This window comes from Parasteatoda tepidariorum, chromosome 8, assembly GCF_043381705.1.
Source record: "Parasteatoda tepidariorum isolate YZ-2023 chromosome 8, CAS_Ptep_4.0, whole genome shotgun sequence".
NCBI lineage: Eukaryota > Metazoa > Arthropoda > Arachnida > Araneae > Theridiidae > Parasteatoda > Parasteatoda tepidariorum.
The window spans coordinates 35,158,830-35,173,222 of NC_092211.1; the positions used below are offsets into that span (position 1 = coordinate 35,158,830).

The following is a 14,393-nucleotide window of genomic DNA, read 5'->3' on the forward strand; positions in this document are numbered from 1 at the left end:
AAAAATTAAGTTTATGAAATTAAAGAAATTTTGAAAGCAGGGAAATATGTAATGCCTTCTATGGCATCACAGTCATTTAACCGAGAATTAGAATGAAAATGTATGAATTAAACAAAACTTCATAAAGCTAATCTTCTTTCGTTCCTCCAATTTAAACCGTTTTTCTTATAATTTTATGCATGAAAAACGAAAAATTAACAAAAATATGAGTAGTTATCCACAAAAAATTATAAACATTACAACTAAAGAAAAAACTAAGCTATTCAAGCATCGAATGTGCCGAAATTATTCTTTTTCGACATCCAAACTGTTACAGAGTTAAAATATTTGAAAAGAAATTTATGATTATTCGTTCGATTGACTGATTTTCTTTAAAAAAAAATGGAGCAAAAGATTGGTATTTTATAAATGTAAAAAGCAAAATATGTTTTGAATGTAGAATAAATTAAATATTTAGCTTGTACTAAAAATATATTACCATCCATGAGACTTTTATGGATGTCGAACTTAATGGTTCCGCTCGGATGTCAGAAGGTGGAGCAGCTGGTGCTAGAATTAAAAAGAAATTCTTGGTAAAAAAAACTTTTTTATGCATAATTGTGCTTATAGTCACGTTTCAAAGATGAACAATACAGGCCACAAAAACACTTTTCAAAATCAAATTATTATTATTATTATTCAGTACTAAAATATAATAAAGAAAATACACGATAAAAATTATTTCAACAATATTGTTGCAGGATCATTTTTCATTATTTTATACTTACTCTAAAAATATAAAATTCTATTTCAATTTTACGTTCTTTTTTAAAATATTAAAAGGTAAAACAATCGTATTAAATGAAATATATTAGATATTTTTAACTGTTAATAAAATAATTTGTTTTTAGTTAGCAACAATATCGAGTAAACTCTGCAATGTAAAGAAATTTCAGGTATTTTAGCAACAAAAAAAGTGATGGCAACTCTACTTCGCACCCCCACCTTTCAAAATGAAGTAACTACTTCACACCAAGTGAAACAAATTCTTTTACACTATTTCTTTGTAAAGTAGACGCCAGCATGTTTATTATTCAATTACACTCAAATTTATAATTCTAGCAAAATATGATGAGCATAAAAATCTGTAAAGTTACTTTTACAATGCATTATAAAGCAAGAACCAAAAATTCAGGTTCATTTTTTACTAAAATAAAATTAGCTTTGTCAATCAAATATAATCACAGAGCAGAGAGAATGTTAATATGGTTTTGAACTAGACAAAACAAAACCGAAACAGATTGAAGTTAAATATCGTAAAAATAGTTAATACAGTTCACAGATATTTAAAAATTAAAATATAATTTTCCTTATTACATAGCTAAAAATATACATCGTACATATTTCAACGCATAAATTTTGTGGCAGTATAGGGTAAACCAACCAGTGAAGGAACACTACCCAGTGAAGGAACATTTCATATATATTGATTAAATATAAGAAGTTGAAAGTTTTTCTATAAATTGATTGGTAGCAATAGCACTGCCAAACAATAGGAAGTCATCTAGCAATGTTTTGGATTACCTGATCAAATAGACTTCTCTGGAAAAATTTTTGAATTTGTTATTATCTCTGCAACACCTTGTTTTTTTGAAAAAATTATAAGGTGAGTGTTTGTATTTATATGTTTGAAGTGGAATTAATTGCATGCTGTAATAGTTTTATTTTTCTCACTGTGATAAAGGGAATTCAAAATATAGTTATTGGAGTTATGTTTTATTTTTTTAAGCATCATAGCATAATAAAGTACTGAGATAAGGGGATGAAAAACCAGTGAAGGAACAAGTGTTCCTTTACTGGGTTTTTTTCTAAGTTAATGAAAATAAAAGGTAAACTTTAATTTCCTTGTACCTTTAGTGATGCTCCACATCAAAAGTATGTTAAAAATATGAAGAACAACTTCTAACCAGTGAGGGAACAGGCATGTTCCTTTACTGGTCATAGATTTCCCAGTGAATGAACAGTATGTGTTAATATGTTGACACTTTAATTTTCAATTCGTGATTACAAAAAAAAGTTAACATTTTCCAAGTATTTATATGTTATAATTTCAGGAATAGGCTTCTTTTTAAATATTTGTATGGCTAAAAAATTCATAAGTAGTATTAAAAATTAACCAAAATTAAGTGTTACTTTACTGAGAAATTTCGTGTTCCTTCGCTGGTAAGAGCTGTTCCTTCACTTGGTTTTCTTACTACTTGTTATTGGAACCTCCAAAACTTTAAAACAATATTAAATAAGTTCAACATAATTTGCAATTAGCAACAAATATGTTGATAATGTCATTTAACTAAAATTACGGATTTTGAAATTAATATGATTTTTTAAAAGGCAAGCGAAGTTTAAGTGTTCCTACACTGGTTAGTTTACCCTATATTGTATGACAACGTGAAAGAAAACTTTAAAAAAAGAAGAGAAAAATTGACACCACATCTTACTCCGTGTAAAAAGAAAAACTTTGGCAAAAAAAATCTTTTTTAGACTAACCTAAAAAAAATAATTTTTAAAATTTTCCTTTTACTGTTTTCCACCACTTCATTGCAGCAAATCAGAAAATGACCATAATTTCGGTTGAGTATAAAATAAATATAAATTTTCCTTGCACCATTTAGAAACAAGTGCATCTTGTTCACTTTATAAAACAAATTGGTATTACATCACCCTGTTTGGTGTTAGTGTAAATTAATAATATTATAAAGTACAGAACTGTAGTTGTCGAGCAAAAAATTGACAAAATTTAATTTGTTTAAAGGAATTAGCGTAAATATATATTACTAAAAATATGCTTATATTTTAAACGAGATGTTTCTGCAACAAAGCCATGAATTGATTTTAACACACATGAAAATATGTGTTGTCAGTAAACAAATTAGAGAAGAATGAATGAATAAATAAATGAAACTGTAAGAGTGAAAATGCAAATAAAAAATTTGACTACACACTCTACAAAAAATGTCAGTGTACCTCAACATAAAAAATGATGGTAACTACAAATTTTGCGCAAAATGTTTAAATGTAAATGTGTATTAGCACAAAGCTGCAATCTAAATTTAAGTACTTTGACTATAGCAATAGTGGACAAAATTTAAATTAGTTCTGCATTTCTTTTGGTAGAAATTTGGCGTAAAATTCTGCTTGAAAGAAATTTAACTGTAAATTCCACCCACGCAGAAAAGGAAGAAAATTAATAAGCACTCAAAGTAATATAGTGCAAAATTAAGTATAATAATCACTTTTGTTTGCTTAAGACACATTAAAAAAGTGATTAGTTCTTCATAAAATATATTTTTATTGGTGTTTGTTTCACAAAATATATTCAACCGTCCTTAAAATATATTTTTAGAATCCTTATTAAAAAGTCAAAAAAAGTCTGTATTTTTGGGGTTAATAATTATGATTAACTCGTAGAAACATTTCGCATAACGATCTGACAATTCATGGACCAAAAAGGCAGGTGTCGAAACATTAAAACGTTTGTTTGAAAGTTATATACATTTGAAAGAAAAATCATAAATGGAATATATTTAAATACTTTTTAAAATTCTCTATAAAATCTATATTATAGGCAAATAATAATAAAACAAATTATATTAAAACTAGAAATAATTTTTGCTGCTTTATCAGTTTTATAGTTAAAAAGCAAAATCGACTTTTATAAAATGTCGACTTGTTTCAAATTTCAGAAGAATATCGATTTTTTGAATATTCTCTATCAAATGCAAAAAAGATAAACAGAAAAGATCAAACGGATATTCTCGCAAATGTTTTTTAAAAAAAAAAACTGTCTGGATTACGCTTAATACTGTTTTTGAGCACTTGAAAAACGCAGATAAAAGAGAGCAACACGTAAAAGCTGTAAAAATAAAAATATTTTCCAAACTCAAACATCTTTCCAGACTTATTTAAAAAAAGTGCTTTCGCAGCAAATATACATTTCATTCGTCACAAGAAAAGTTGCTAAATGCAAAAATTTTTAAAAAGCGATTACAAAGACGATCTTAGAATTTCCTCTCTAGGCGCATAATAAACCCAAGGAATAGAAATTCTATAAAACTCTAAAGGCGACTTTTTTTTCCACCGTAACAGGGTGTTTCTCGTGCGTTAAGGTAAAAGTCGCGTTCTTCGTTCTAGCGCGATAAAAGTCACTGGAATTTCTGATAGGAATATCGAACTTGGGATAATGAAGTCTCGAGAGAAGACGGCAGAAGGAAAGAGGATAATGGAAAAGAAGAGAATTGATGATCTTGAACTTTATAGAGAGTGAGGCCCAAGCGTATGTTTCTTTCCTTTAAAGGCATTTTTTATTACGTTCACTCGGCGTAAGGAAACGCATGGTAAAAAATGAAGCAGTGTCAAAATATGTCGAGTGTCGTAAATTTGAGTGGCGGTATTCTTAAGATTGGTCCCGCTTTGTCACTTCTCATAAACGTGACATGAAAATATGCAGTGTAAATTACACGGTTTTCCTTTTAGATAACCGAAGAAGAAATATGCGGTGACATTACGACTGGAGAAATAATTAATGGAAGGAAAAGTCATTTGTGAATAGAAATGGTTGTTTAATGTACCTTGGAATTGAGTTTAATTGAAACGACACGGGGTGGATTTTGGATGTATTTAAATTTTTCAGAGTATAAAAAATTCATGAAAATTGTTAGATTTGTAATTATTTTACAGAGTTGTTTCTGAAATTATTTTTAATATTAATGCTCCAATTGTTCTTAGTGCCCCAACTATGTTATTAATGTTAATTCAGTTTTGTTTTTTTTTTTAAAAAAAATAAATTTTGGAATATGATTTTTTATATATAGTGTCACCAATCAGTCACATGTCGTAAATTGTGCGACAGTAAATATTGGAGCCAGTTTGTCAATTTTCATGAAAGTACGATATTAGATATAGAAAATAAATAACATGGTTTTCCTTTTAGGTAACTGAAGAAGAAATATGCGATGGCACTATGACTGGAGAAATAATTAATGGAAGGAAAAGTTATTTATGAATAGAAATGGTTGTTTAATATACATTGGAGTTGAGTTTAATTGGAACGGCATACATGGTGTATTTATGATGTATTTAAAGTTTTCAGAGCATAAAGGAAGCATGAAAATTGTTAGATTGGAAATTATTTTTTAAATTTGTTTTTGAAATTATTTTTAAAATTGATACTCGACTTGTTTTTTGTTCCCCTAAATACAAGATATAACTTTGTTACGCCTAATGTTATTCCATATTTTTAAAATAGAATTTTTGAAAATTACTTTTTATATAATGTGTCACCAATATGTCACGTGTCGTAAATTTTAGTTACTGTAGAGATTGGTACCATTTTGTCACTTTTCAAAAACATGCCGTAAAAATATGGAGAATAAATTACACGGTTTTCCTTTTAGATAATAATAATAGTAATATTCAGTGATATTTTCTCTGGACAAATATTTAAATCTTTATTCATATTGTGCTTACTTGAAACGGTACATAGCATATATCTAATCTAAATGAATTCACTGCTTTGTTAGATTAGAAATTAATTTACAAAATGCTTTTAAAATCAATTCCTAAAATAAATGCTTTAAGACCTCTAAATGCTTATGATAACTCAATTGTTTTTTAATGTTGATAAAACTTTTGAAGAAAAAAAGCACGAAAACGTACTTATTTCATATAATATATCTTACTAGTGGGCTGTGCACCCTGCTCGCTAACGCTCGCCAACCCCCGAAAATTGCTACGCAATCTTATATGGTTTGATTCGCATACCAAGATCTTCGCTCGCTACTAACTTAGGTACATTGCAAATGCACAAAATTCTAAGAATTCAAAACAATCATTCAAATCCATGTAAAAAAATTACATCTTTTTAGTAAATACTGAGTCATTAAAATAAATTTGAATTCAAATAAATGACATGTAATTCGTTAAACCTATTAGAAATGTGCTATAGTATAATTCGTGATATAAATCAAAATTCGTCATATATAAATTCGCGAAAAAAAGCGCTTTCGACAAAATACTAAAATAGAGATCTATCGACAAAGACTACTCACTTCTGCCTAGCTTAATAGTATGAGATTGCCGCAGCTGATGCTCTCTGGTTATTTCAGTTTCCGTTTTTAAAAGCGCTATATGTTGAGTCACCTCAGATAGATTTGGCATGTGACATTTTTAGCGGCAATCATGGGTCGATTCGCCGTGTAACAGAAATAGTAGCGTAAGCAAAACAAAGCAAACGTTGCCACCGGCGGAAAAGAAATACAGCCAAAATTTGGGAGCCACGTAAGAGAATTATATATATTAGATATTTAGATCTATTGGTAAACAGAAGTGATTTTTCTAAGTAATCATTTTTTTAAATAACATTTATGTTGTTATAACGTTATATTGTTGAAACAAATTTGATGAGTTCACATCCTTAATTTAATATTTTCACTTACCAAACGGTAGGATATATTAAATACTTTTTTTTTTGCCTGCATCTCATTGTGCATGAAGCTGATCCTTAAGTTCTAAATCATTTAACAGATCTCTTTAACTGTAATTTATAACAGTATATTAATGTTATTTGCTCAAAAATAATAATTGTTAGACCACCTTTCTAAATAACTTTATCTTAAAATGTAAGGCAGATTTACATTATAATACTAATAAAAAAACAGCAATTCTCTTAGTTTTAAACTCTTGAATTAAAAGCGTAATAATAGCAGTACAGGAAAATAACTTTAAGTTAGGGATTCAAAAATATTTATAGAAAAGCATGACTTTTATTAATTTTATGCTGACTACAACCAAAACAATAAGGAGACGAATGAGGAAAAACTGGATCACACCACGTGATTTTCTGGTCAATAAAAATGCACTGACAACAATGGAAAACTGCGACACCATCATTAGAATTCTATATATAGTAAGATATGTCTATTGTCGTAAGTTTGGGTGGTGGTAACCTTAAAAAATGTGTCATGAAAATACCTGGAGAATAAAAGACACAGTTTTTCTTTTAGATAACCGTAGAAGAAATATGGTATGACATTACGAGTGAAGAAATAATTAATGGAAGGAAAAGTTATTTGTAAATATAAATGGTTGTTTTATGTACCTTGGAATTGAGTTTAATTGAAACGGTACGTGGTGGATTTAAGTGGATTTATGATGGATTTTTCAAAGCATGAAAATTGTTAGATTTGAAATTATGAAATTATGTTACAGAGACGCTTCTGAAATTATTTTTAATATCGATTCTCAGTGTGTTTTTTTAAAGTCCCTAAATATAATAAACTTTGTTACTTTTTATGTTAATCCAATTTTTTTTAAAAAAAAATTGGGAGCATGAAATTTTATATAATGTGTCACCAATATGTCTCGCTCCGTAAATTTGAGTGACAGTAAAGATTACAAGGAGAAAAAAATTATGTTAAAATTACAGAACAGGTAACGAAATTTTTATTTATTATTTAATTTATTTTTTTCCATTGAAAAAAAGCCAACTTTTTGAACAATAAAACCAAAATGTATGGTATTTAAAGGATTCATATTGTAATTTTTTCGTTCATAAAGAAGCAATTTACCGGCAATTCTGGTTTTCAAAATTATAATTCTTATCATATTTAGTAAAAATTAAAAAACTGAAGAGTAAATTTAATCACACAAATGGTTTTTATGCCAAGCTCAAAGGGGGTGACTTCCAACCCTCAGGCTGCCGGTCAAATGATACCAAACAGCCCAAGGAACGTTAAATTATTTCCATTTTATTTATTGTGGTGTATTTCTTTCGGATCGTACGACTTTCCATGGACAAGAGGTTAGCTTCGAGCTTATAGATGCCTCCTAAAGCAGCACCAACGCCAAGTATGTTTTCGTATTTTATTTTGTGGGCATTTTAAAATACAATTAAAGTAAAATTACAGATTTAAAAAAATCTAAAATCTAAACAATCAATGTCCCCCTCCCACAACAGGCAGAGGTAAAAGTATCAAATGTTGACCAGTACGTGGCGATAAAAAGGTAGAGGAACACTGCTATAAAATATCATGATAAAATTACCAAATTTTCCCACATTTACAAATTTTATCAGCTAATATTATAAAATCATATTTTATTATTATTTTTACAGAAATCATTACCATACCGCTTCCGTAAAAATTGCCGAGCATATTTAGAAACATGGTAAATTTTACCATATGGGTAGTTTCTACCGTATTTTTTTTCAGTGTGGTGCCATTAGGTCAATTTTCATGAACTTGTCATGAAATATGGAGAATAAACTACACAGTTTTCCCTTTCGAAAACGGAAAAAAGTAATATGCAATGACACCAGAGAAATAATTAAATAAATTAAGGGAGTAAAAGTTTTTTGGGAAGAGAAATAGATGCCTAATGCGTCTAATATTTTTTTTTATATCTTGAATTCATTCCTAAAGGCATGTAGTACATATATAATGTATTTAAATGTCTTCATTGCATAATAAGTATTAGACTTGAAGTTCGTATAAAAACGCTTTAAAAATTAATTCATAACATCAACACCTGACTGCGTTTTACGACCTTTAAATGCATGTGATGCCTTAGTTACTTTTTTAATGTTGATAAAACTTATACAAAGTATTACGTGAAAATATGCCTTTTTATATAATGTGCCCCAAATATGTCCAGTGTCGTAAGATTGAGAGGTGGTAATCTTAAGAAATGTGTGTGTTACATGAAAATACATAGAGAGTAAAATACACGGTTTTCCTTTTAGATATTTGATGACATTACGACTAGGAAAATAATTGATGGTATGGAAAGTCATGTGTGAAATGAAATAGTTGCTTAATGTACTTTGAAAAATGTCTATGCATTGAGTTTACTGAATGTATATATAATATATTTAACAGTTTTCATTACATTAAAGATGCTTAAAAAAAGTTGAACTTGAAATTAGTTAACAAAATAAAAATGTTTTTAGAAATGAGGCCTAATATCAATATCCAACTGTATTTTCGTTGCCCTTAATACACTAGATTATTTACCTTTTAGTATGAACATTTTTCAAAAATATCCCTTAGTTTTTTTTTCCTTCTGGCAATTTGTCAGAAATTATGGCAAGTGTCGTAAGTTTGAGTGGTCCTGTTTTATATTGATTGGTTCCGTTCATTGATTATGATTGGTCCCATTTTATCATGTTTCATGATTTTTCATGAACGTGAGAAGAAATATGGAGCTTAACTTTTGCAATTTTCCATTTAAACAAATCAAGAAGAACCGTGGTGGCTTAGAGGAGAGAAAACTCAACTCCCAATTAAGTGACCCAGGTACGAGTCCCAGTGATAACTGGTCGTTAAGAATTCTGCCCCAAGCTCGCATCGACCACAGTGCTCACGTAAAGTAGATGAATGTATGATGATGTATGTATGATGAATGTATGTATGATGAATGTATGTATGATGAATGGATGAATGATGTAGTAGATGAATCATGGGATAAAGTCCCCTTGCCACCAGGCTAATCGCAGGATGCTTTCGTGTTGCTTTTTTTTCCACCACGTAACGCAAAAGTGCATTAGTTGCTCAAAAAGTCCTCCACGAAGGCAAGCTTCTCCCAATCTAGGAGTTCCCTTTTTTTCTGGATTCGGTTTAAAATTGCAGAGTTGAAAATCAGTTGTCAAAAACTTAAAATTGGGTCGGCAGTTCAACGACGGCTATAAAAAACTTAATGAGAAAGAATACTATACATAATACTATAATGAGAAAGAATACTACGCCGTTACGATTGAGGAAAAAATAAATAGAGGAGCCATTTATGGATATAAAAATATCTGTTCAACCCCTTAACGATCGGTTAATTTTCAAGAAAACTTTAAGAAAAGTGCCTGTTTTTTTCCTTAGCTTTTGTATTTGAATTACGCATTTGATTAGTACTGACATCTAGTTTAAAACAAACTAACTATCTACAATTACCTTAAAAGTATTCTGGTACTGCCATCTGGTGTGAAAAATGAGAAATAAAACGTTTCCCGGTCAAAAGAAATGAATTAGTTCTATTCTTATTGGCATGTTACTACTGAACACTCCAGCCCGTCAATATCACGGGAGCGAGAAAAAGAGGGCGAAACCTCACCCTGTCGTTTTCAGGGGAGCGAGAAGGAAGGGGATAATGCACAGTGGATATGAGTTTTGGATTGGGTTTGATTAAAACTACATATTATGAATTTATGATAAACTCATAAACAATCATAACATGAAGAAGAAAAACGTGTAAAAAGAGTTGGGCTTTATATTATTTTTCTAATTTGTTCTTATATTGAATGGTATCGGTACCCAGAAACATTTTCAGCTATTGTTTCGTTACTAATTTTAGTTTTCTGAATATATTCTATGTACTACATAATTGTTAATAAAAATTATTATTTTATAAAAATTAATAGTTTGATATCAAATTGTAAAAACAAATATAGCTTTTTAAAATTAATTTTAATATACATGATACTTCTTGGATGTATGGTTCTTACCTTCTTCTTTAGTGGTAACTGTTATTGGTTCACTGGATTTACTCTGGCCTAATAAATTTTCAGCGATTATCCTCATATTGTACGTGGTAACAGGTAGAAGATCACCGAGAACTGTACTTGTTTCTGTAACCGGAACTGTCATACTTTTCGTTTGCTCAAGCCACTGCTCTAAAGGAAATAAATTCATAATAAGTGCCAAAAATTTTATGACATTAAATGTATTAATGAATTAACAATGGAAATGATGATTACTTCATTATATATTTTAAAATATTCGCAATAATAAATGTATTAGGATAAGTTTGCTGTCGTGAATAGTAATAAATCATGGTGAATATCAATTGTTTCTAGCTTTTAAATTTCCGGTATTGTGTCCATAAATACAAACTAAAATGAATAAAATTAAAAGCTAATATGAAATGCTAAAATGAATAAAGTCATATTGAAATAATAATCGACGAAATAATCTCGATGTAATATTTGTGTGTGATAGAATACTTTATATCTCTAGAGATAAAAGAAGTTCATGTTTTGAATATGAGTTATTGCTTTGAACATTGCATTCCGTAAAGAAATTAATTATAATTATAATTATTTACAAATAATAATTAAAAAATTATTATTTGTAAAAAAAAGTGTCTTTAAAAATTGGAAACTTACTAACTTTTCCTAATTAATTTTTTTTCTTTAGTTTTCTTTAAAGAGTGTAATTTTTTTTAATAGCTTTTATGTAGTAAATCTTTTATATAGTAAATATTTGATTGAAGGATAAATAATGATTAAATTTTGAAATACTTGATTTTTTGTTCTAAAATTAATATTTCCAAAAGTAAATTTCATCTTATGTATTATTCATTAAATCAATTTTGAAATGAAATAATTTGGAATTTTTAATATTTAAATAGAACTCTGATGCATAATGTAACAGATAATTTCACTGTTAAAAATTTCTCGCAGACAATCGTATATAACAATTTATTTAATTTTTATTTTACCATATTCAGACAAAATGGCCAAATAACTGTAAATAAAATGGCATTCAAACTGTAAACTAAGAGGAAAAACCGTTTATTAACAGCTTTCACTTAATATGGTTAAACATTCAGAATTTTATTGCACCCTCTAGGCCCATCTAATGAAGTCACTTAGTTACTTGCAGCTTGGTACATACTATAACCAAGGGGACAGATACATGTTTTCTTTCATATTTTTGGCCTCTTATCTCCTCAACATCTTGCATATATACGTATAGAGGACATATTATAACAAACTATATCTCTCAATCTCATTATCGACAGAACGGGAGTTTGAGTCCGAGCATTAACACCGCAATCATTTCCTTCAACACCTCCAGTGTGCTACACTCTCTGGTTTGTGACCCTGGACTATTAGAATACCATACTGTTAATACCACATATATGGTAGTATCATAAAGCTTCTTAACACAAAAAGTCTAGCATTTCCATACCTTAAGACAGGTTAAACAGCCAGATAGTTTAATTAAACAACATTTCACGTTTTATTTGATAAAACACAACTAAACCACAACCTATCTCCTGCACCTATTACCTAACGAAAAGCCTAGCCTCAATGTTCAGTTAAATATCCTTTTACGGTTTTGAAAATATGATAATTGTAAGTGGTTAAAAACCGTATAGATTTGCATTTTTTAAAAGTATTAGTTTCGAACGATTTCAAATCCGTAAAGATAAAAAGTGTTTTTTTACCGTAAACTTTACGTTAATTGAATGGATACACTGTTGCCGGTAATTTTAACGTAATGTATATGTTCTTAATAATCGAATACTTTGATCGAAAGTGTTAATTAAATTTAGATAGCTGTGAAACCATGATGGATAAAATAATTTTCTTTGCATTTGTAGAACAACCTAATTAGTAAACATTAAATTTACTTAATAATTAAATAAAAACTAATTACAATTTATAAATAATGATGCAATAAATGGTACTAATAATAGAAATTTCAACTTTATTTTTTTAAAGCAGTGAAATAGATTAAGCCACCTTCAAATTCTAAATTGAATTAAAATTAATTCTTTTAATTGTTGAACAAAGGAGAATATTATCAAATAAAATTATGATATAACTAATGTAATATTTTTACAATTGTAACATATAACACAAAATCCATTGCCGATTGTATTGTTATGTCTGGAAAATATTTATGCATTTTTCTATCATTGTTTTCAAGATTAATGACAAAGGAAATTTTTACTTATGCCTTTATTCTTATATTAAATGGCTTTATCTATTAATAAAAAATATGTCTCTAATAATTACAACAAATAAGATAGAAGATAGTTTGCGTAATTAAATAAGCATTAGACCTTATTTGAATATTAATCCTTTCAAAATAATACAGTATTGACATGTAAAATCCTCTTTCTTAAAGGAATTTATTGTATAGAATAATTATGGAAATTTAAAACAAAGTATTTGGAATCACGGAGAAAATAAGCTTTATAGTAATAATTGTTATAGTATTAATCATAATTAATGAAAGCAATTTTGTTTTGTATATTAATATCTATATTTCGTATTGCTAACAAATGTTTTCCTAAATGCATGAGGAACAACAATACTGCATTGTTAATAAGAACACAAGATCAATATCAAAAAAACATTTAATAATTAAGTAAAAATATGCTGATTATTAAATTTGTTGAAGTAGTGATTACTTTAAATATTAATTTGGAAGTGAAATTAAATCGGAAAACAGAGGCTATCTCGATTGTATTTTTTAAAGATTTTTTAAAATTTTTAATGATACTAAAATAAAGCGTATATAAAAGCTTCCCAGTGTATTTTCTATACTTGTTGTCGTTGCCGTCGGCCATTAAGGCAGAGGGGGGCGGGGGTGAATTTTCTTGTTTTCCAGTGGCGCCATCTATGGTCAAGAATTCGAATTCCGTCACACCCATACGACACACAAGTTTATAGGGTGAACTCATGAGGAACTACAATACTGCATTGTTAATTAGAACAGAGTATAGTTATCAATATAACGATCAATATAAAAAAATAATAATTACAATTAAGCAAAAATATGCTGATTATTAAATTTGTGGAGATAGTAATTTTTTTAAATAACAATTTGGATATGAAATTAAATCAGAAAACAGAGGCTCTCTCGATTATATTTTTTTAATATTGCTAAAACTTTTTAATGATACTAAAATATAGCGTATATAAAGTAATTTTTAGATTAAATTAATTTTGTGTTTTTAAGGTCATTTCATGACAAGTGAATCATTTTCAAGATACATCTCCTCTCTACCGCAATTTCAAAAAATTAGTTCAACATTGAGATGTTGTTGAGATTTCTGATTGCCTAAATTGCTTTTCAAAGAACATTTTGAAAACTTTCACGATTTTCAAAGCGGAGCTTGTCTCTTAAGACATCAATAGCTTCTGTTTGAGTCATTCCTTGATAAAAAGATTAACTAGTTTTCTAAGACAATTTGAAATAAGATTAAGTAATACTACAATACACTAAGAAGTATGCAATGTATTGTGATTTAATGATACATGATACAATTCCACAGGCATTTTTAGAGTTTCCTTAAAGTACTATTTGATTACTTATGCTTTGAAAATTTTTAACTGTTTAAATATTAAAATAAACTTTCTGATTTATTTATTCCGAGTGCTTGACAATCAAATGAAAAAAAGTTTGAAAACAGTTAAGAGGTACTGATTTAAATTTTTTTTTGTTAAGTTTCCCTAAAAGATCACCTTTTCTCATTATTAGTAAAACACAGATTTTAAAGTACAATAGTATCGAAGGGTTACAATGCAATATAATGCAAGTAATGCAAGTTATAATGCAAGTAACACAATACTATGT

The 14,393-nt window shown here is 28.4% G+C and overlaps 1 protein-coding gene and 1 long non-coding RNA gene across 3 annotated transcripts in view; one reads left to right on the plus strand and one right to left on the minus strand.

Annotated features, from left to right (window-relative positions):
* The window catches only part of LOC139426318 (uncharacterized), a 68,697-nt gene extending 63,542 nt beyond the window's left edge, over nucleotides 1-5,155 (plus strand). For both annotated transcript variants that reach the window (XR_011637558.1, XR_011637559.1), the window contains one exon: nucleotides 4,970-5,155. This is a non-coding gene — a long non-coding RNA (uncharacterized lncRNA). The remainder of the gene's footprint in view (nucleotides 1-4,969) is intronic.
* The window catches only part of LOC107455980 (cell adhesion molecule Dscam1-like), a 428,665-nt gene that overhangs the window by 174,738 nt on the left and 239,534 nt on the right, over nucleotides 1-14,393 (minus strand). Inside the window, exons 16-17 of the mRNA XM_071184630.1 lie at nucleotides 10,526-10,693; nucleotides 479-549 (exon numbers count right to left, since the gene is read on the minus strand). Coding sequence (XP_071040731.1) covers nucleotides 479-549; nucleotides 10,526-10,693 — 239 coding nt within the window. The remainder of the gene's footprint in view (nucleotides 1-478; nucleotides 550-10,525; nucleotides 10,694-14,393) is intronic.